Source organism: Sinocyclocheilus grahami, unplaced genomic scaffold (genome assembly GCF_001515645.1).
Source record: "Sinocyclocheilus grahami isolate Dianchi unplaced genomic scaffold, SAMN03320097.WGS_v1.1 scaffold731.1, whole genome shotgun sequence".
NCBI lineage: Eukaryota > Metazoa > Chordata > Actinopteri > Cypriniformes > Cyprinidae > Sinocyclocheilus > Sinocyclocheilus grahami.
This window is the reverse complement of record NW_015505910.1, coordinates 451,268-476,028: the sequence shown is the minus strand read 5'-3', so window position 1 is coordinate 476,028 and position 24,761 is coordinate 451,268. Positions and strand designations below refer to the sequence as shown.

The 24,761-nt window shown below is 34.2% G+C and overlaps 1 protein-coding gene and 1 pseudogene across 2 annotated transcripts; one reads left to right on the top strand and one right to left on the bottom strand.

The window, feature by feature from the left end:
• Positions 1 to 209: 209 nt before the first annotated feature.
• LOC107560515 (protein RTF2 homolog) overlaps positions 210 to 24,761 on the bottom strand; it is a 27,764-nt pseudogene continuing 3,212 nt past the window's right edge.
• On the top strand, positions 11,833 to 16,429 carry LOC107560514 (beta-1,3-galactosyl-O-glycosyl-glycoprotein beta-1,6-N-acetylglucosaminyltransferase 7-like). Of its 2 annotated transcripts, none has more exons than XM_016244725.1 (3): positions 11,833 to 12,182; positions 15,070 to 16,056; positions 16,214 to 16,429. In XM_016244725.1, exons 2-3 carry the CDS (start codon positions 15,105 to 15,107, stop codon positions 16,339 to 16,341), a joined length of 1,080 nt encoding a protein of 359 aa, XP_016100211.1. In that variant the 5' UTR covers positions 11,833 to 12,182; positions 15,070 to 15,104; the 3' UTR covers positions 16,342 to 16,429. The 2 variants fall into 2 exon arrangements, with proteins under 2 accessions (XP_016100211.1, XP_016100210.1); XM_016244724.1 differs by having other exon boundaries at positions 11,836 to 12,182; positions 16,211 to 16,429.

The following is a 24,761-nucleotide window of genomic DNA, read 5'->3' as shown; positions in this document are numbered from 1 at the left end:
CCTGCAAGACATTCTTATATAATTTGAAAGTTTTTAAGTAAAATAATTACGCTTAACATGGAACAGCTTCCTTAGCTGACATTGCATGTTCCACAGAACATGTTGCATAAAACTCTGCAGTAATATAATTCATTTTTAAGTGTGACATTCCAAGCATGCTATTTTTCAAGCTTTCTCACTGACACAGGAATTAAGACACATACCTGGAAATGTAGAGTCTGGATTTTATTTATGCACCTGTCAGATGAACATAAACTATTACATTACGGGGAACTGCAAAAAGCCAAGAAACAGACAACTACATCAGATCTCCTTCTGGTTGACTGCGGCAGCGCTTATTCTTAGACATGTACTGCCACCCTCTGGTAAAAAGCAGTATTGCAACAGCGCATGATTTCTCCCAGATCGGACCTTTATTGTGTTCACAAATAATGCATGTTTAAAAGTACAATACATAACTAGTGTAACTAGTAGGTTATTTCTGTGATACCGTAACAAGAAACGCTCAAGCGCTTCAAGAACACGTATTTATGCTCCTGAGTAGGAAAACAAAGTTATCTGCCTTTAAGTTTGTTTTTACTGCAATACATTTCATGTTTAAACCTAAATAAAGTGGTTTAAAACCAGATGCTGCTGCAAAGTACAATCCAGTCAAAAAATGTTAATGGAAAAGACATTTAACACTCAAGCCAACATGGCTTTACTGAAAATAAACACTTAAGCATGCAACTAAATTAAGATAATCTTATAGAGGTAAATAAAATGCAATGGTGAAAAAAAGAAATCTGCTAAAAACAATCCACCAGTCAGAATGTTGCTCCTACAAAGCCTGACCACTAGAGAGCGAGCTTCACTAAGAAGAACACACTCAAAAGTGGTAAGGCGTGTGTGTGACCCAGTTGGACGTCTGGTCTTTGGTACGTTTGGCAGAGCTGTGGGAGGTGAAGAGTGACTTGTATGCCTCAGATTTGTCCTTCATGTCCTGGATCGATCTCTTACTGCCAGTGACGGGTCCCGCGGGGGCCTCTAACATCTTAGAGCACTCGCCGGATGTGGACGGTCCCGGAGCTGAGTGGGAAAAAGACAAGCACAGCTTGAGTGATTGAACCATCAGATGCATGACTTCTCCTGGGGTTAACTAATCTTTAACATCCATTCTTAAAGGAATAGTTCAATCAAAAATTAAAAGTTGCTGAAAATTGATGAAAATGGTTTGTTTCTTTATTGGAACAAATTTGGAGAAATGTAGCATTGCATCACTTGCTCACCAGTGGATCCTCTGCAGTGAATGGGTGCCATCAGAATGAGAGTCCAAACAGCTGATAAAAACATCACAATAATCCACAAGTAATCCACAGCACTCCAGTCCATCAGTTAATGTCTTGAGAAGTGAAAAGCTGCATGTTTGTAAGAAACACATCCATCATTAAGACGTTTTTAACTTCAAACCATTACTTCCAGCTATAATACTCCATCCATAATATTTGCTTTTTCTGAATTTATTTATTTTTTTGCTGAAGAAGTTGCCTGGTCTGAATCAGGAGAGAAGCACCGTTTACAAGCCAAAATATTCCAAAACCAATATGTTGATGGATTTTGAAGTGAAAGGACAACAGGAGATGGACTTCTTCACTGGAGGAAGCATCATTATGGATTATGGACTCATATTTTCACCAGAAGCAAACACAAACATTCAGCTTTTGGCCTTCATGTCCTGGATCGATCTCTTACTGCCAGCGACGGGTCCCGCGGGGGCCTCTAACATCTTAGAGCACTCGCCGGATGTGGACGGTCCCGGAGCTGAGTGGGAAAAAGACAAGCACAGCTTGAGTGATTGAACCATCAGATGCATGACTTCTCCTGGGGTTAACTAATCTTTAACATCCATTCTTAAAGGAATAGTTCAATCAAAAATTAAAAGTTGCTGAAAATTGATGAAAATGGTTTGTTTCTTTATTGGAACAAATTTGGAGAAATGTAGCATTGCATCACTTGCTCACCAGTGGATCCTCTGCAGTGAATGGGTGCCGTCAGAATGAGAGTCCAAACAGCTGATAAAAACATCACAATAATCCACAAGTAATCCACAGCACTCCAGTCCATCAGTTAATGTCTTGAGAAGTGAAAAGCTGCATGTTTGTAAGAAACACATCCATCATTAAGACGTTTTTAACTTCAAACCATTACTTCCAGCTATAATACTCCATCCATAATATTTGCTTTTTCTGAATTTTTTTTGCTGAAGAAGTTCCCTGGTCTGAATCAGGAGAGAAGCACCGTTTACAAGCCAAAATATTCCAAAACCAATATGTTGATGGATTTTGAAGTGAAAGGACAACAGGAGATGGACTTCTTCACTGGAGGAAGCATCATTATGGATTATGGACTCATATTTTCACCAGAAGCAAACACAAAAATTCAGCTTTTGGTTTCTGAAGACGTTAACTGATGGACTGGAGTGGTGTGGATTATTGTGATGTTTTTATCAGCTGTTTGGACTCTCATTCTGACGGCACCCATTCACTGCAGATCATCCTTTGGTGAGCAACTGATGCAATGCTACACTTCTCCAAATCTGTTTCCATGAACAAACAAACTCTTGGGTGGCCTGAGGGTGAGTACAAAACTTACGTTACATGTGACCCTTATTCATAATACTGCATGACTGTCCTCATTGCACAATAATATTCTTATTTTAAAGTCTTTCTAGATTATAGTCTCTAAACCTACTGTGCACATACAGGCTGAATGTCCGTAAGTGACATGACCACTTCATTTGTATAGTAGGGATCATTCATTTGTTTGTTAATATCCCGTGTGGCTTGCACAGATTCAGTGAGGACACCACACTTTGAGAAAATGATGGCTAGTAAGATGTTTTGTGTTATTATAGGCTATTTTTCATGCTGATATTAGTATTGATATGGAGAGGGTCATTGAGGACGTATACTTTAATATTTGTATGATGTGTACTTAAATGCCTATTATTAAATGTACTACCATTCAAAAGGATGCATTAAATTGATCAAAAGAGACAGTAAAGACATTTATACTGTTACAATAGATTTCAAATCAATTCTGTTCTTCAAAGAATCCTAAAAAAACAATCACAGCTTCCACAAAAACATGAAGCAGCACAACGGTTTTCAATATTGATGATAATCAGAAATGTTTCTTGAGCAGCAAATCAGCATATTAGAATGATTTCTGAAGGACGTCATCTATTGATCACAGCAAGCAATCAATTACATTTTACAATATATACACATAGAAAAGTTATTTTAAATTGTAATGATGTTTCACAATATTCACTGTTTTACTATATTTTTGACCTTGGTCATAAGAGACTTCTTTTAAAAACATGTTTAAAAAATCTTACTGAGCCCAATTTTTTGAACAGTAGTATACATAATTATTTTAATATACATCATATACTCCAGCAAAAAGTCAATTAAATGAAATTAAATAAAAACCTTTCATTCACTTCTAACATTAAAGCCTGTGCTGGAGTTCTACAACATAACATGAGTTCACTTCCTCTGCTGCCATCTACTGTCAAGATGAATATAACAAATGCATACTAACATAAACTGCTTTCAGCATACTGCATAGTATGTATACTACCTACTATGCAAAAACACTATGGTAACCAGTATGCAGTGATTACTGTTTCACATGACCTGACCATGTTGCATAATATCAGGAATTAATGCAGCAACATATTTCTTTTGAAGTTGAAATGCACTCCACATTTGTGAAACCAACCCTGATATGAATGTGCTTTCAAAAACATTTACACAGATTTCCATTTCACATGTAAATCTAGCCCTTCTGTACTCCGGCATGCTGGGATACCTGAATCACTGCAGCTTCCACTGCTGCCTTCTCCATTCAGTGATGTAGATTTAGTCTCCGAGCTGTCACAGCTTCCTGCCATCACAAGAGAGAAAAAACTATATTTAGTAGTTGTACTAGTTTAATAAAGTACTACAATTAGTTGTTCAACCATTGGAAGTTCAAACCAGTGCTATTTTAGTATCACTGAGATATTACAGTTTTTATTAATGTTAAATATATATTTTTTTAAATGTCTATATAGTTTGTATACATTTTAATTTTGATTTATAAATAAAATATATATATATATATATTTAAATATTTACTTTCATTTATATATACATATATATAATTATGTTTTCTGAGAATATGTAAGATAAGAGGTTAAGCTGATGCTTCTGGATGACTGACATTAAATACACCAAAAATAATATTTCAATAAATAAACATTATATATTATTAATAATAATAAATAAATAACTATTTGTGAAGTCCCACTGTGAAATGTTATACTCAAACTAAATCATACACAGCATTTCAATTAGCAGCTCATATTAAATGTTAAAAAAATAAATGTATTTGCCACAACGCATGACAGAAAACAACATACAACACATATTTTCATCCCTGAAACCACAGGATGATCTCATCTTAAATGAAATTACAAAAGCTTATTGGCAATCCGGATCATATCATGTAAAGTTTAACAGCTCATTAGTTAATGTACAATCAAATAGCAAACATGAAGCATGGCACATTTATGAAGTGCAGTAAATGAAGCCAGTGTGGTTTCCCCATTCCAGTAGAGCAAACAAACATGTTTTACATTTTGATATCTGGCTCTTTAGAGGAACATGCATAAAGGTTGTGTGCTACGCTACTTCAAATACAGCAAAAATCCACAATATGTTTTATTTTTTCTTTAAATGTGACCCTGGACCACAAAACCAGTCATAATGGTCATTTTTTTGTAATTGAGATTTATACATCTGAAAGATAAATAAATAAGATTTCCATTGATGTATGGTTTGTTAGGAGGACAATATTTGGCCAAAATACAACTATTTGAAAATCTGGAATCTGAGGGTGCAAAAAAAAAAAAAAATCTAAATATTGAGAAAATCAGCTTTAAAGTTGTCCAAATGAAGTTCTTAGCAATGCATATTACTAATCAAAAATTAAGTTTTGATCTATTTACGGTAGGAGATTTACAAAATATCTTCATGGAACATGATCTTTACTTAAAGGTGTGGTTCATTGCAATTTCACTTTTTTAACTTTAGTTAGTGTGCAATGTTGCTGTTTGGGCATAAACAATATCTGCAAAGTTACGAAGCTGAAAGATCAATGCAAACTGAGATATCGTCTTCTAAAATTCTGGCAGTTTAATGCCCACAAAAACGGCTGGTAGGAACTACAACGAGTTACTTCCCGGGTTCGTGACATCACAAACCCAGATAAACCCCGCCCTCGGGAAAAGGCAGCAAAGGGGGCGAGGCCATGCTGCGCTGCTTTAGAGAAGAGGAAGAGAAAACTAGAGGTGCATGTAAAAATCTATTCATATATGAATCGCGATTCTGTCTTCTAACGATTCTAATGGATTCACAGGTTTCAAAATCAATGTTCTAAAGCAGCGGTTCTTAATACTGTTCCTCACGTTCCCCTGCTCTGCATCTCTCTCTCTCTCTCATTCAGCTCAGCTCCGACAATGAACTGTTCCAATTATACACTTATTTTCACATAGCTATGAAAAGCGTTAAACAAGGACGCGCGTGCAGTTGCCGTATTGTATTAAAGCTTTAATCAGGATAAAACCGTATATTAAAAGCTAACATAAGCAGTAGCATTTACAAATAACAGCGTATCTAAAAGTATGAGACAACAACAAACAAAAAACACAGGCCTACCATTTAAAGCCGTGCTTGCACAGGTTCTGCACGATCCTCTTCAATAATATCCTCTGCTTCTCAATCGGGCTCAAACTGATAAGCGATATTAACGACACAATTGTTTACAATACAACCGGAGCACATGCCACTGAGGTGAGGGGCGGGACGGTTAGACGTGCACTAGAGGCTGTTTAGCCAATTACAACACACTGGGCTAGCTAACCAATCAGAGCCCATTGCCTATTTCTGAGGGCGGGGCTTCATAAAAGAAGGAAATGATCAGCGTGTTTCTCAGAGAAGGGACAGAGCGGTGTGGAATAAAGGTAAATTATGTGGAAAATTATGCATTTTTAAAAAAAACTAAGCTTTAACACATGTTAGACTGCACCCCATAAACACAATCAATCCTAGAAAAAACCCACTGAACCACCCCTTTAATATCCTAATGATTTTTGGCATAAAAGAAAAATGGATAATTTAATCGATAATTCCCTTATCTGAATGCATCTATAAGAGATTATGGATAATTACAGTTTCATTCCAATTTTAATTGAATTTGTATTTGTGTCAGTGTGTTTTGCCATAGTTTTGATGACCTCAGATCCTCCTCACGGATAATCACGTCAACTTTACTTTAGCCTGATTCATACTGAAGGATAAAATACTTCAGTGAATATTGACTTTTGTCCTACATTGATAACTCCTGTCAGTCATTTCCACACAAAGTTTAACCTTAATTCCTAACATACTTGGTAATAAAGATGAAAGGAATGTTATGGGTTCAATATCTATCCACCACACCTGTGATGTACTGACAATTACTACAGACCTCATTAAACTCGTCTTTCAGTTTATTAAAAACTGCACTTGCAATGAAGGTCTATGGGCATTTCTGGCAGGGAATTGCTTTTTATTCTTTAAAATGCCCTGTCTTGTGACTGACACAAAAGCAGACTTTCATCACAAGCTTCATATTGGTTCAGTATGCATTTGCAGTTATCTTGAGTTTTAACTTTTGAGTTAATTATACTCTAACGCTGTTCGATATAACAGTCAATGTCCTTGCAGTGAGAACACTGATAAAGGTCTACTGTGCCATTATAGGTGTTAACGTGAGACTAGTGAGATTGAATTTCTTACTGAGCTCGTTTTTTTTTTTAAAGTCACTCTGGATATTTCAACAAAGCTGTCTTGATGATGTAACGCCGGTAAATCTGGTAAACCAGGTACAACTTTCACACAATATGCGCAAAAGGACAGGGGTTGTTTACATACAGAAGAATCCACCCACAGGAATTATTTCACAGGAACATTCTTCTACCTAGAAAAGTCTCCTAATCTCACTCATAACCACAACTCAACAATTTAGATTTAAAGCAGAACTGAAGTGGATGGTGAACTGCTGCTTAACAGCTTTAAAATGGAAAAAAACAGCATCACAAAAGTATGTGCACTATATTCTAAGTCTTACAAAACCAAATAAATCATATATATGTAATTATCAAAAATCAAAAAGCTCAAAAATGAAAAATCTTAAAATCTAAAAAGAAAATGTAATTTACAATATGAAAACAATTTATAATAGTGTATAAATAATAGTAAAATATTAAATATAGCATTTATGTTTAAATATCAGTCTTAGCATTGCATTGCATTGCTCAATATTTTACACCACAGACAGTGGCATTGAATCATCGTCACATGGCTGATTGTGATATGCTGCGAAAAAGGTTTGACAGCTCTGGTGAAACGCTGATGATTATCAGTGGACAATGAAAGTGTATTCACATTTTTGGAGGAAACACAATCTCAAACTTGATCTAATTGTGTTTTTTCACATGAAAAGAAAGAAATGAATAAGGGCTTGGAATCATAAGGGAGAGTAAATGGTACCAAATTTTCAAACTACTCCTTTGCTGATCAATTTGTACAAGAAATTCTACACGCCGATCAGAAACTTTAATGTGATTTATAATGCAAACGGTATGTGTTACTGTACCTGTTGAATCCAGCGACTTGGAGACTTTAGTATCTTTGCTCTTCTTTGATTTCTGCATAGAAAAAAAAAATACCTAGCATGAAAAATTTTCTTAATGTCTAAAATCATATGAAAAAAAACAAAAAAAAAAACATGGAAGTCGAAATAAAGGAAGTGAAAGCGGTTTTTGCTCATTCAGTTATGTTCAGGGTGCACTTACATTTCCTCATCTCTTACAAATTACATTACGATAATGAATTTGCTTTTACTGGCCATTTTTAAGTGTAGCTTCCACCAAGTACATCCCAAAGACCACTGCAATTCTATATCAGCAAAGCATCAATTTACTTTAGCAGTTTTAGCCTTTAATCGGCGCTCCTCCATTGCCTTCTGTAGCTTCTCCGCCTCCTCTTTAGACCCATTCAGCATCACAAGGTTGTCTTCTTGGAAAGGATTTCCACACTTAAAAAAAAAAAAAAAAAGACACATGAACGTGAATATTAAAACTATGGAAACATTTAAATACTGTTAAATGACTAGTTTTGGCACAAAAAAATTAAAAATCTAATTAAAAATCAAATTAAATAAAGAAAAACACAAAACATACGCATTATAATAAAATAAATTAAAATAATTAAAAATAAAATTAAATCTAAAATGAAAAATAAAACATGTATACACAATAAAAACTAAAACAATTACAAAGAAATGGCAAGTAACACATTGAATTGAATGTAATTTTGAGGTAGAAAAACGGAAAAAGCATTTTCCTGTAAAACACGCTCCAATAACCATTTACAACTTTGGAAAAAAATAAAAAATAAAAAAAATGTTTCCAGTGTAGTAAAGTGTATGATAAGACTATGATAATACACAGTTACCTAAAAACTGTCTGAAAGCAAAGTGCACAAACTGGAGAACTGATAATATGTCACTAAACAGGTCATAAAGCAGGTATGACGGCTTTGCCTGAAAAGCAGATAAATGTTGCACTGATGACTAAGTTACCCGAAAGCCAAACGCACACACACAATGACACAGGCATTCAGCAGCAGCTATTGTCCTGCACACAAGCAGCACTGGCACACACAAGAGCGCTAATCTCTCTCACGCATCAGCAAACGCACGGGCCGCCAGCCCTCGGGCTCACTACAGGTCAGTTCTTTCTGTCTCTGCGCTCAGGTCGGGAAAAAACAAGGAGCTAATGCATCTGGAATCGTATTTATCTGCAAAGCAAGCATCTGAAGCAGCGAACAGGAGTTGGAGAGAGCAAACAGAGATGAAGATCATGACGGTAAAGCTGGAGAGTGAAACAAATCTGCAGCATCTACTAAACAAACTAAACTAAATCTGGTTGATGCTTTAAAGTCAGCATAAAAATCAAAACGGACAACATTTACTTCCTTAATACACATTTCTGCTCTTACTGTGCGCAATTTCCTCAACGCATGTTATTGCGGCTTAAACAAAAAAACATTTTTTGCAATACAAATGTAACATTTTGGTTTTGTTTCTAAAAGCTACTTTACATGGACTGCTAAAGTAGCTATTTTTGAAGCTTGACACTCTGTTTACATTCAAAATGCAAATGACTAAACAACTAAATTATTACAGAATTTACATTAAAAATTCATTTAAGAATTAAATCAACAAACTAACTCTCCACTGCGCCTTATGTGTATGAAAGCCATTCTTTAAGACCATTATAACTGCTTTAGTCAACTGTAAACCTGAAACCATATAAAATCACTAACCGTAATCATTCACTTTCTTAAATCACATTCTAGATCTTATTGTGCACAATTCCCTTTTATTATTGTTGCTATAAAATTTAGTATAGGCTATTTTTTTTACTGAGCTTTGTTATTTTTGAATATTGACAGTCCTTGCTCATTTAAAATACAAATGATGAAAATAAATGTCTAAATGATGACAGAATTGTATTTTTATGCATGATAGTAATTAAAATGGACTCAAAATGAAATAAAAAAAATTTAAATGTACTTTCTTAATGCACATTCATGATCTTATTGTGCACAATTTGCTCAATGCAAATTATTCCAAATTTCATTGTTCACAGTCGAGATGCAAATAATAAAAATAAATGACTAAATAATGACAATTTTAATTTTTACGAAAGATAGCAACAATTTGTTTAAAAACTTAATCAAGTAATTATGAAAATTAAAATGGACTTTCAATTTACTTTCTGATATGATTGTGCACAACTTCCTCAATGCACATTATTGCACATTTAAAAAGCACCTTTGCTATAAAAATTTACATTTTTGGTCTGCTATTTACACAGATACATATATGAACTGCTAAAATAGTGATTTTTTGTTATATTTGAAGCTTGCCCATCCTTGTTCACATTCAAAATGCAAAGTGATCAAAATAAATGACTAAACAATGACAGAATTTTCATTTTTATGCATGATGGCAACTATTTGTTTAAGACTGAACCAATTAGTAACTTATTCCCACGTTACTAAAAGTTACTAGAAGTGCATAATTTCCACAAGCATTTTTGCAATAAAAATTAAAAATTTTGGCCACTTATTTAGGCTACTATACATGGACTGTTAAAGTAGCTATTTTAGCTTTATTGTTTTTTTTAAGCTTGACAGTCCTTATTCAAATTCAATATGATGACAGATTATTATTTTTTATGCATGACAACAACTACTTGTTTAAAACTGATCTTATTGTGCACAATTTCTTCAATGCATATAATTCCAAATTTAAAAAGCATTTCTGCAAAAACAAATGTAAAATTCTACCCTGTTATTTACACAAAGCTTCTATATATGAACTAGGGCTGGGTTTTGACACAAATTTCACGATTCGATTCGATTCTCATTCACAAGCTTGTGATTCGATTCGATATCGATTAATTTTGATACATGTCAGGTACAGTACATACCAAATTTTCAAAGAAAAAAAATCTCTCAACTAATGCTGTAAAACATGAGTCAGTTGGTACTACATTACTATAATATTGAAGGTTAAAATTGACTGATTTGTTAAAATTACACTTAATTACGTTTTTAAAATAATAAAGTTACAATTACATAATAATATTTCTACTTCAATTCGTTTTTTTGAAATATAAACATAATGGTGGCTGTCATAAAAACTTGATGAATTTATTCAAACATTAAACATTGAAGAACAGTAAAATGTATAATGAATATGTAATATGGTGCATATATTTAGCAAAATGCCCCTCTCTACAGTTTATTTTTCTATCTGACTAATGAGTTTATAGTCACTGAATGTGTTTTTCTGAGGTAAATGTGACGTTACGTGACATTGTTTACAAGCCGTTATATTGACGTCTTAGCACGGCTGAAACACTGATTGAGCGACTACATGAGACAGGCTACGGATTGTAAAGTTGTACTCTTTCTTTTAACTTACCTTCGGATGTTTAGTCATGTTTATTTTGTGCTGAAGCTGGTATTAATGTGGAGGAGATGATCAGTTCATGTGCGCCTTGCGCTGCTGCGTCTGTTGATCTGAGGTGCTTCTGCGATCTGTCAGTCCACATTAAACAGCACCAAAACGACATTTATTGTTTGAATATTGCAATACAATGGACAGAATTTGAAATCTGAGACTTTGTTTCATATTAAAAGTACCAAGGCACAATGCTTATTGCGATTTATTGGATGGGAGGTGCGCTTAAATGTTCCGTCCATTAACTGAAAACAGGCTAGACTAATCGATTCTTGGGATTTAAGAATCAATATCGTTCCGTAAAAATGAGAATCGATTAATATTGAGACATCGATATTTTTTACCCAGCCCTAATATGGACCGCTCAAGTAGCTAATTTTTTCTTTTTTTGTTATTTTTGAAGCTTGACCTTATTCACAATAACAATGCAAATAGTAAAAGAACTAACCTAATTATAACAGAATTAGCAAGTATTAATTTACAAATTTAAGCAACTAATTCCCCACTGCCTTTATGAAAGGCATTCAGGACCAATAAAACTTCAGGCATTCAGGACCAATATCGACGCTTTAGGCGACGATAAACCTGACACCATATAAAACATTGAACCAGTTCTGCTGAATACAACAGGTTACAGAACTGGTTAGACGTTGTGCTAAAGATGAAATGCCATGCTTGATGAAAATATGATTAGCAAAAGAGGTGCAAATTACAGCAAGGGCTGGGTCAACCGTTTTTCACCTGCTCACGCTCCTCCCCCTGTCCTCTCATGGGGAGTGTTACTGAGCAGCCAAACCCCACAGTAGTGGGAGGACCGCACACACACAGAGTCATAATAACAGCAACAACCGGCTGACACCCAGAGCAGTTTCACTCTCTCACAGAAAGACAGATGCTCGGCAAGGATTTCTGCTCACGGAGGAGCCTTTTAGACAGAGGTCATGTGGATGTTAGCGTGTTTGTGGCTGTGTAATCCCATTTCCTATTTAAGGAGTGGAAACAGCTTGAGCTGAAAGGTAAGCACACTTTGACTCATGGATTATTGGCCTGTTACTAATGCACTTGATGTTTATGCTTCAGAAAACCAAAACATGTGTGGCGGAGAACCTATAAAGAGGTTTCATTTTGCTTTTTAACTACAAAAAAAAAATCTAATGTATATTGTATAAAGGTTATACTGTCAGAGTTGGACATTTTTGTTTTCTGCATCAGCACATTTTTAGTGATACCAGTCTGTTACTCTTAAAGCCTGAGGTTTGATTGTACACTCGTTATCTTAGCAGGTGCTATAGTTCATTTGCTATCTAACGACTACTGAGACATTTAGAAAATTAATCATCTTTCGATACAAAACCATGTAATGACACTGAGATTGTTTGAAAGCATATATATTAAAGTTGAGGAAGCGATTAATATATAGCATTGTGATTAATACCTAACGCACTGTAGATCTGGAATGAGTTTAAAGTTCATGTGCTTTTTAAACACTTCCTTAATCAATCAATAGTTGAGACTTCCTAGACTACAAAAACTCTATACATTTGTATTACACTTGATTTCAATTTACTGTTCAATTTACACTTGATGTAAAAGTTTCCACTGAAGTAGAAGTTGCGCAAGTTTTCTTTAGTAATTGGTTTGTTTGCAGAGTTACCTGAGCAAAGGCCAGACTACTGCTCTTACAATTCGCCCATAACCATTCATGATAATGCAATACCTAATTAAGTTATCAGTTAAATGGCAAGTACACAAGGTGTCAGGTTGGACACTTTCTTTCATCACTCTGTCCAAAACAGTCAATATAGTATAATACAGCCATCAGTTACAGTCATCGGTTACCATTAATTATGTTCCCCAAAAAGGACTTTAATAATCCAAAATGTTTTTTATAACTCGTGGTGTCCTCATTTTAACAATTAGATTTCTTAAATATGATGTTGATGATGCATTTCAACAGAAATACATTTCTATCTAGAAGCATTAAGCAAAACCATAGCATCCTGCCATATTTATCTATTTTCTGCTAAACATGCACTGCATGTAACCAAAAAACGAAAATCAAATGCAAAAACACCAACTAATAATATCACTAATAAATTAAGAATACGCAATAATCATTTCATACCCCATTTTTGATTCTTTCTTTTTTTTGTCGCAAAACACAGTACTTTAAGCCAACCATATTAAACCACACTAAATGGCATACTAAATCTTTAGTGAAACTCAGTCACGCCTTCTAAGGAACCATTATGTCATACAGTGATTTCATCCATTAAGTAGTTCTTAAAATCTCATCAACACCATTTTTTTTACAATCTTCTGGATGCCTTTAAACTAGAATTGATTTGATAGCGATATCTTAAACTCGAGCTAAACACTGTACACACTACCTGATGCTGATAGAACGGTGTGTGCTTTTCATTCTTTAAGGTGACAATGGACAATGTCAGCGTGTTTTATAAAACCCTGAGGGTTCATTAAAACGACTGAACAAAACTGATATCCAAAGCTCATTTGTGTCCAGCAACTGGGACCTCCAACAGTGAAGGCAGCTCTCTGGGGTGCTATTAAAAGGAAACCCGAGGGTTACTGCGCTTAGAAAAGAGTGACACAACAGAGTTACATCCAGGTGGGAAAATACTTTTGTACCCTCATACAGATGTGAAGGCAATCGGCGTTACTGTCAAAGGGTATGACCATTATGCGTCATTATGAGAGTCAGCAAATGCTCTTGAGTAATGGAGACGCCCGTTCAAAAATAAGTTTGTCCATGTATGTAATGATATGATCAATTCTGTCCATGACTTCACAACACAGCTGAGATGGAGCCACCCAAAACATGTGCTCTAAAAGTCCTCTGAGTTTCATGTAGTGACATGATTCACCTTAATGTCATTGATCAAAAAATAAATAATAAATAAATCATTTTGAAATTATTATAAGTATTTCAAACATCTAGATGTGTAGATGTTTATTTAAAAAATGAGTTTAGCTAACATAAATAAACAATACTTTTATAGCACTCACTACTGGTTAATGTTAATTTCTACATATAATAGTAACTTGTCAAGCTGTAAATAAACATAATGCAATGTATTTTGAATGAACATGATGCAATAATGAATTAACATTAACCTAGATTAATAAATGCTGTAAAAAAACTGTTAAGTCAATATGTAATGCATTAACTAATGTTAACGGTTATGGTAAAGTGTTACACGTAACGTCTAATTAATGATTCTGTGATACTGATTACCTCAAAAATAATTTTGACTTGGGTAAAAGTGGGAAAGTCAAGCATATTTTTTTCAAGTACAACAATTATTTAGTAAAATGTGTATAATTCAAGCTAAAAACTTTTTGAAAGAAATTAATACTTTCATTCAGCAAGGATGCATTCAATTCATAAAAAGAGCCAATAAAGACATTTATAATCACTAAAGATTATAAATCGGCATCATAGTTTCCTCATAATTATGAAGCAGCAAAACTGTTTTCATCATTGATAATAATCAGAAATGTTTCTTGAGCAGCAAATCAGCATATTAGAATGATTTCAAGATCATGTGACACTGAAGACTGGAGTATAGATGCTGAAAATTCAGCTTTGATCACTGGAATAAATTACATTTAACACACATTAGAAACATTTCTTTCAAATTATAATATTTCACAATATTACTGTCATTTTCACTGTATTTTCAATCAAATAAATGCAGACTTGATGAACAGAAGAGACTTATTTCACTTCTTTATCAACACGATTAACGAACTGTTATGCCAGAAGTTTCTTGGTTCTGTGCTTATTTAATGATTAACAGAAAGGGGTGTGTGATATTTGAGCACTTCCCCATGTTGTAACAATTTCCTCTCTTATTATTTTCCTCTTCTGCTCTGTTTCAGGAGGTCTGTAGCTGCTTTTCAGATGCTGGACTATTATGGTCCAGCTTGAGAGCACCAAGTGCAGTTTTCTCTTCTGCCTTGGAGTCTGCATCCTAATATGTTCTGCCATCTACCTGAAAGCCAAAATACCCAACACCCCCATTCCATCAACTGACTTGAGCAGTCAAACCACACCAGCCCCCCAAAGCTGTGACATTCTTCCACCTGCAACTCCAGGGTTTACATGGCAGCGAAAAGACTGTAAGAAAATCAGCTATGAGACCAAACCGGACGCAAACTGCTCTCTTTTGCAGTCAGATCTGCACTTTATTACGGCGCCGCTGAGCAAAGAAGAAGACGACTTTCCTTTGGCTTTCATAATCACCATCCACAAAGAGCTGGAAACGTTTGTGCGGCTACTGAGAGCCACTTATGCGCCACAGAATGTGTACTGCATTCACATAGACGCTAAAGCACCGGAAGAATACAAGACGAGCGTCCGAAACTTAGCTGGGTGCTTCCCGAACATCTTTGTGGCGTCCGTTAACGAAAAAGTGACTTACGCAGGCTTTTCCCGTCTGCAGGCTGACATCAACTGCATGAAGGACCTAGTGAAGTCTCCTACAAAATGGAAAAGAGTTATAAATCTGTGCGGCCAGGACTTCCCAATCCAGACCAACCTGGAGCTGGTCCGGTACATGCAAGGATCCAAATGGAAAGACAGGAACATGACGCCGGGAATCAGGCAGCCACCCACTATGAAGCACAGGACTGAGTTTCAGTACAAGGAGGTAAAGGGCACCCATGTGGCACCAAAAGGCAAGGGTCAAAAGAAGGGACCACCTCCTCACAACCTGACAATGTACTTCGGAACTGCCTATTATTCCTTGACGAAACCGTTTGTGGAGTTCGTCCTCAACGACAAGGTGGCCAAAGACTTGCTGGAGTGGTCTAGAGACACCTTCAGCCCAGATGAGCATTACTGGGTGACTCTAAATCACATGAAGGGTAAGTCAGAACGCAATAATCATGAGTGTGTTTGCTTTAAAATGCAATGTTGACTCAGTTCCAGTCAGCAAGATAACAGAAATATTGATGACAGAAAACTGCTCAGAAGCATGTGGTCTTCCAATCATGAAATTGGTCCTGCATGTTTACTCAGAAGCACCTGGCAGTTATGTAGAAGGCGAATGGGAAGGTAACGTGCGTGCAATCAAATGGAAGGACCAAGAAGGAACAGTACACCAGGGCTGTAAAGGTACGAGAATGTCAAGCGAACACTTTTTACTCTGACATAGGATACGGTTTTATCCAAAGCAATCTGTCACAGAATCAACAATATTTCTAGTATACAATGCCACATTTATCCATGGTTTCTGCAGGTTTTATGAAGGCAAATGTAATATTTTGTTTTTTAACCTTTTTAAGACCAAGTAAAGAAAATTTAAGGAATAAAATGAATGAAACACAATACATCACTGTGGTCTGCAAAAGTGAATGTCTTGAATTAACAGCACATATTTGATATTGTGTAATTTCACAAATGACATCAAATAATCCAAAAAGCAATTATCTGCCAACAACAATGTAATTTTTTTGACGCTGACAAAAGAACATATTATAGCCATAAACATTTACATCATGACCACTAATAGACAATTAGTCAAACATATCACCACAAAATGGTACTACAGCTGATGGAATATACTGCCATGTGTCATCCATTTGCAGTACAGGCATAAATGATTTCTCTATTCATGTTTTTTGAGGAGAGATGTACTGATGCTTTATTAAACTTTCTGACTTTTTACGATAATTTTCACCTGGTGGACAGAAAGCTGGTGAGCAAGTACAACTCACGTCAAAGTCTCCAAAGATGCATAAATGCTATTATATAAATAAAAAAGTTTAGCATATGAAATCAGAAATAAAATAAAATGAAAATTTGGGTGAAAAAAAAAACATGCCACTGAAGCATAACTTTATGTCTAAAGTAATTCATATTTTTAGATTAGATTTACATTTTTAGATTTTAAAAAAAGTTTTTTTATGTTAAAAATGTTATAAATATATTTTAATATTTATTTCAACCCTCAATCGAGTTCTGCTCTAAATGATATTACAAAAAAAAAAAAAGCCTGCAATCTGGTCAGCTTTCCCTGGTGTTTAAGACAGAATGAAAAATGCCTATTCAAAACCTAGACACATGTAACGCAATACATAACCACAGGTTATGATTAACAGCACCAAGAATAGTTAAAAATTTGCTTGGAAATGGATAACCCTCAGAGGTTTATATTCTATATTCAAATACAGCTGAATGTTTGTCGACTCACAACATGCCGACCTGCACCGATCTCACTGGTTTATGCCGGTTTGGAGAAGAGATGGACTGCAGGATGCAGTTTCCCTATTTCCGCCTTAATGCTCGGATTAATTGAGACAAATGCCACAGAGAAACGGCAGCTAGCTGAGCCTGAAACCAATTAGACCGAGGCAGGGGACTGGGAGGTTAATGATTCACTACTGAGAGTGAAAGACAAGTCGCACTCATTAGCCACGGTCCAACTCCATCCAATCACAAGCGTAAACACAGCATTACGAGAAAGGTGACAAATCACCTGGACAAAGAAAAAAACAACCAGAGCTGCTGACTGCTTAACTCAGAGCTTATCTTCGCCTATGATAACAACTCATTATCCACATCCGCATTTGAAACTGTCAAACTAGATATATGTGAGAGACTAGAGGGCTAGAGATAAAGCACCTAAAAGTGTGCTATAGTATATTTTCAATACTGTCAAAGTGGCCATCTTGGTAACACTCCCAAACAGAAAGTACAGCTTTAATATAGAAATCTGAATGTTTGTTCAACTTTAGTTCCATTAATATATTAACATACACCACTCAAACGTTTGGAATAATTTGTTTTTTTTTTATGTTTTTGATTGTTATTTATCACAAATACTGTAAAAACTGTATTTTTTTTTACAAATATAAAATAGCTAGTTTTCTATTGTAAATTATTTTAAAATATAATTTATTTATATGGCGCAAATAAGGAATAAAGCTAGCAATATATTTTTTTTACAATTAAAAATTGTTGTTTTCTATTGTAAATTATGAAAAAATTTAATTTATTTCTGTGGTGCAAATTAGGAATAAAATTAGCAATATATATATATGTTTTTTTTTACAATTAAAAATAGTTGGTTTCTATTGTAAATTATTTTAAAATATAATTTATTTCTGTGGTGCAAATTAGGAGTAAAATTTAAGATAAAAGGCTGTGCATGTGCATTAGCGTAAACATATTAAAGACAAAAGCTCTATGAAAAACTCATACTTCAAAGCAGGACAGCAGATAAACAAAACAGCCTTTATGAAAAACTGAACGTTAAATGAAAACACATTTAGATCTATTGAAAACCATTATCTCTGACCTTTGATCGACATTTAACTAAGATAATGTGTGTGGACAATTTTCATAAAGGAAGCATGAATTACTTTATGCCTCTGGTCATTTATGGCCTAAGGTTTCAGGAAGATTATTAACATACAGCTGCTGTAATAAAGTGCCTATGCAAAGACAAAAGGAAGAGATCGATAACAGGTCAAAGATTCAAGAGAATCAAGAACGCTGCTTTTCACCTACCTTGTGGCAGATTTCAGTCTTCACCTCTCTGAGCGCTCGTTTGGAGAAAACACACCCACAGGTCTGCAGGTATAAAAACCTCAAGACAGACAGAACAGCACAGTGATTACAACCACAAGAAGCATCTCATGGAAACAGGAAAATATCAAGAGAAATTTAACAATGTGAAAAAATGAACACATATTTTCCACTTGGCAGCTATAAACTTTAAAAGAGTATCTATTAGGGCTGGGTAAAAAATATCGATATCTCGATATTAATCGATTCTCATTTTTACGGAACGATATCGATTAGTCTAGTCTGTTTTCAGTTAATGGACGGAACGTTGAAGGGCACTTCCCATCCAATAAATCGCAATAAGCATTGTGCTTTCGTACTTTTAATATGAAACAAAAGTCTCAGATTTAAAATTATTCTGTCCATTGTATTGCAATATTCAAACAATAAATGCCGTTTTGGCGCTGTTTAATGTGGACTGACAGATCGCAGAAGCGCCTCAGTTCAACAGACGCGGCAGCGCGTAGCGCATGTGAACTGATCATCTCCTCCACATTAATACCAGCTTCAGCACAAAATAAACATGACTAAACATCCGAAGGTAAGTTAAAAGAAAGAGTACAACTTTACAATCCGTAGCCTGTCTCATGTAGTCGCTCAATCAGTGTTTCAGCCGCGCTAAGACGTCAATATAATGGCTTGTAAACAATGTCACGTAACGTCATATTTATCTCAGAAAAACATATTCAGTGACCATAAGCTAGTGATAGACCGATATTGATTTTTTTATAACCGATACCAATTATTTGCATATTTATGTGCCCGATAACCGATATGCAGAATCAATATTTATTTACTGTTATAAAGTAAATAAATGACTGAGTGAAGTAAGAATATACTTCACTTTGGTTTTTCCTCTTTTCAAGTGTTGAAAATATACAACAGAGAGAGAATTAAATTCAGCGATTTTATTTCCAACATGCTGTATTATTTAACTCATGCAAAGTTACGTCTTTATTGGGACAGGACTTGACGGATTATTTTACATGACTCCGTGAGTTGGTCTCTATTTCTTAGAGCCAAGCTGCATAAACTACATTTCAGGCATTTATGTAATTAATCTAATCTGTGCATAAATGGCTGTTATGTTAAATAAAGTTTACTAACTACAGCAAATCAAGTACCTGCACAATGCCGTTGTTGTCGTCTCGTCTCCCCTCAGATGCGCTGCAATGGCGATCCTGTGCGCAATTCTCAAACCACCCACAAGACGGCGGCGTTTATCGGTGAATCCGATATTACAAAACCGATATCCGATATATTATGGTAAAATGCTTAAATATCAGGAAAAATATCGGTAAATCGATATATCGGTCGATCTCTACCATAAACTCATTAGTCAGATAGAAAAATAAACTGTAGAGAGGGGCATTTTATAACATATTCATTATACATTTTACTGTTCTTCAATGTTTAATTTATGTTTGAATAAATCCATCAAGTTTTTATGACAGCCACCATTATGTTTATATTTAAAAAAATGAATTGAAGTAGAAATATTATATAATTTAACTATTATTTTAAAAACTTCATTAAGTGTAATTTTAACAAATCAGTCAATTTTAACCTTCAATATTATAGCAATGTAGTACCAACTGACTCTCATGTATATTTTACAGCATTAGTTTTTTCCTTGAGAAAATTTGGCATGTACTGTACCTGATACATAATCGATATTGAATCAAATCGAATCGAATTGGTAATCGAATCGAATCGCAAGCTTGTGAATGAGAATAGAATCGAATCGTGAAATTTGTGTCAAAACCCAGCCCTAGTATCTATAGGGTGTTTTTGTATTTATCACATTGTGTGCATAACCACAGGGAACAGTACCGACATTTTTACTGTGTTGGACTATATATGAATAGAAAATCCATTTACATCAAAATACAGCAGCCACTTTAGTCACATATTAAAATGTTATTAGATAACAACATATTGAACAATGTGACTTCAATGTTACAATTATATTAAATATATATAAATAACTTTTATTATTATAATTAACAACTATATATACATTGTTCAAAAATGACAGTTAATAAAAATATAATTGTTCAATGTTTGTTCATGTTAGTTCACAATGCATTCACACTTGTTAACTTTTGATTTTAAAAATGTGTTTGTAATTACTGAAATTAGCATCAATTAATGTAGCATTACTTATTATTAACAAACTAAAGCTTAGTGCGAAATGTCATCAAGTAAAGTTAGTTTAGAGAAAAGCTCTAGCAGAACTGGTTTTAGATTACATTCTTTTGTTTATGATATTTTCATCATAATCTCAACTAACAACAAATAATATTTTTACTGCATTTATTAATATAGCAGTTTAATGTTAATTTCTACATATACCAATACATTTATTATTTCAAGTAATAAATGCCGTAGGACATGTTCATTGTTATTTCATGATGCCCAATGCATTAACTAATGAGCAATGTCTATGCAAAAACATTTACTGTCCAAAAACTAATTGAAAGTCTACCAAGCAAACCGGCTTGATGATTTGAAAGCAAAATGTGAAGAACATTTTTTTTACGTAAAAAATAGTAAGAAGTAAAAGTAAAAGATGTTATTCATCCTGATCAGGTGATTTTTTTATATTACTGAAATTTATAGTGACAAAAAATACACCCAAACTACCACCAACCAATGTATTATACTACATTTTCAGTGTATAAAACTTTATTTGCACTTTTAATTCTCTTTTATGTGAAGCATGTCATTTAGGCACCAATAGTTTTGCTGTGTTTTTAAAGAAATTTTCCTGAACAACGAATGTCTTTCAGAAGAATACACCAACGATTAGCTTTCTTAAAGTTGATTCTTACATTACACTGAGATAGATAGAGGGAAGTATACTAACACCACACACTTCAACTTTAACTCCGATCATTCCTATTAAAGTATGATTCAGTGCTGTGGTTGAAGTCAAAAGCGGTGCATGAGCTGAACAAGATGTGGTCTTACTTGTGTTTACCGTTCATCTCCAGACCAACCACAGGACAGATGAACATGGCGCAGTGCATGTCTTCATAACAGTCCCCTTTAATGTTGTGCCTCTCACCCTCCTACGCCGGGTTATCCGTCAGATTCAGCTCCTTCACGTCCTGTCAAACACACCAGGCTTATTAGATTGAACTAAAACCATAAAAAATGGTTATATAAAATAATATAAATGTTAACTAAAAACTTTTTTTTCATCTAGTTGTCATGGCAACATTTGGGGTGCACTAAAACAGCTAAAACTGAACCAAAAATGAATAAATACTATATGTGGATCAAAGGCAAAATGTCTCATTTTGGTGTCTGCAACAAATTCAATTCACAAAAGTGATTTCATATGCATCGAAACCGTATTAAATTAAACTTTTGTACTTTAATGTTTCAAATAACCTTTGTGAAAATAAAATATCAAAATATGGGTGAAATAATGTTCTGTCCTCTAAGTGATCATACTACATTTTATTATATTTTAAATGACTTGCAGCTGACAAATGGGATCTGAATGATAGTGGCAAAGATCTGTGATGATTTAAAATTACAATTAATTAGCATTTAGGGCTGCACTGTGATCCTTAATAGAATATATTCAATATAAAACATTTTTACATTGAATTACATTTTAGTGGGTGTCTTCGGTAAATCACTGTAAATATATATAATAGTCATTCTATTTTGCCCAGAAAAAATACATTTAAGCACTGCATATTAAAAAAAAAAAAAAAAAAAAAAGAAAAAAAAAAAAAATAAAAAAAAAAAAAAAAAAAAAAAGACATAAAAAAGACATTAAAAAAATAAATAAAAACTAATTCAAAGTATTAATAAAAACTATGACAGTATCTCAGTGACTACGTTTACATGTGCACCGATAATGTGATTATTTCCAGTAATCAGAAGACTTAAATGCATTTAGATATTTACATAACATAAGCAAACATTTTCACTCCCGTTTACATGCAGTTTTTTTTTTCACTTGGCATATGCCACATATTTTAATGTGATTATGATCATTTGTCCGCGTTTACTGACCTTGATGCTACGGATGTGTGCAACAACTTCGGCGTTCGGCCTCTCTGCTGATTTATCCAACAAGTACTCAATGATCGCATCTTTATTATACAGTCTGGTGGAAGAAAAATTATTTTTAAGCAGATACTGCAAAATTCACCATGGCTTCACTATATATCAACACTATAGTAATATTGTTTTGGCAGAAATATTGTAGACGCATACTAAATAATTCAGGGACTATGGGAATAATAATTTTTAATACAGATAAAATAGTTTTCATAATTGTAATACCATAATTGTTCACATTGATTCATCCATCACGAGTAAAAATCAGCAGAATGGATTTAAATATGGTAAAGCATGCCAAGCAGAGCTGCGAATTCAACACTCTCATTGGTCGCTAAAAGAAAGCTTATTCAAAAAAATTCAAATTCTATTGTAAACTGTGGAGCTTTTTCGTGAGGATCCTTTCATGGTGGTTAGTCTGATTTTATTTCAGAGACCACAGTTAAACAATGGTTGGTTGTTATGCAATAATAATGGTAAATCTTTAGAACAGAGGTTATGTAAGGCAGAAAGTCATTATCGGTCAAAATAAACCCCATTTCAGCCTGACAGGTTTGATTTTGTGATAATGACCATCTGACTATAATTATGTTGCACTGATCCTGCTTATCATATGGTCGCTTATTAAATAAGAGCTGCAACAAACGATTATTTTGATAATCGATTAATCTAACGATTATTAGACCGATTAATCGGCTAATCGGCGATTATTCCGCTGATTAATCAGTAGACATCAATTGATTATTCAGCTTTTGCAATTAGTTAAAATATTGAGTTATACATATCCTAACAAATAAATTCAGGTAATCACTTCAGCTTTTGAAAGTCATATTATGTAATTACAGATATACAATTCATTTATACAAATAAATATATTTGGCACACAAAATGAGATGGCAGAGAAACTCTCTTATTCACCATTTAATTAGCTATATGGAAAAAGTAGCTGAACGACACATCATTCTGCCTAAAATATCTTTTTGTAAGTCATATGGCTAAGAAACAAAATAAAGGTTAAGTGATAAGACGTTTTATTTTTGGATAAACTAATATTCACAACATAATCTCTTAAAATACCTTATAGGGTTATGATAATCAAAACAGTCCTGAGCTAGATCAAGCTTTGATCTCTGCAAACCAAACTATAACTTTAATGAAATGTTTTTTTTACCCACTAATAAAAAGATTGTATCATTTGCAAGCTCCACACTGGAGAGCTGCTTTATAACAGAAAATCAAGTTGTAATTCTAACTGACTCTGGTTTTTCATGTTTAATAATACTGTAAAGCTGCTTGATTTAAGGCTATCTATTGCATAAAGTACTATATAAATAAGCGTGACGTGGCTGGACTTTACTGGAGTACTGAACTGCAGAGCTCGTGCAAACATCCACCTCTCGCTGTAATCAGATGAGTTTTAACCTGCTGCTTTCTCACCGCTGTCAGTTTTTGATGTGTTTATTTTGTTATTGAGAGGAAAGCCAGCAGTATATATTTACATATTCATCCAAACGCCACTCAGCAGCCTCAGGTTCAGCTGCGTTTGCTCTGAAGCGCTGCCGCTAGGGACAGTGTTGGGGAAAGTTACTTTTAAAAGTAATGCATTACAATATTGCGTTACTCCATAAAAAAGTAACTAATTACGTTACTTAGTTACTTTTTATGTAAAGTAATGCGTTACGTTACTTTTGCGTTACTTTTTAAATCTGGACAGGGCTTGCTTGTTTGATTTTAAAATAAAAAAGTTATATTTTTGGCAAAAATAAAAGCCTTTTCACACCAAAAGTGAAATGAATGCGCCTCAGGCTGAAGGGAAAGTACATTTACGTCCATACAGTAGAATGCAGAAGAAGAAATTTCAACACACTTCAGCAATAAACAAAGACACAAATGTTTGTCTAGAGTAATTTTTGCTTAT

Coding starts and splice junctions, on each gene's coding strand:
- LOC107560514 (XM_016244724.1), top strand. CDS start 15,105: ATGGTCCAGCTTGAGAGCACCAAGTGCAGTTTTCTCTTCTGCCTTGGA. Junction 16,057..16,210: donor GACTCTAAATCACATGAAGG/GTAAGTCAGAAC, acceptor ATGTTTACTCAG/AAGCACCTGGCAGTTATGTA.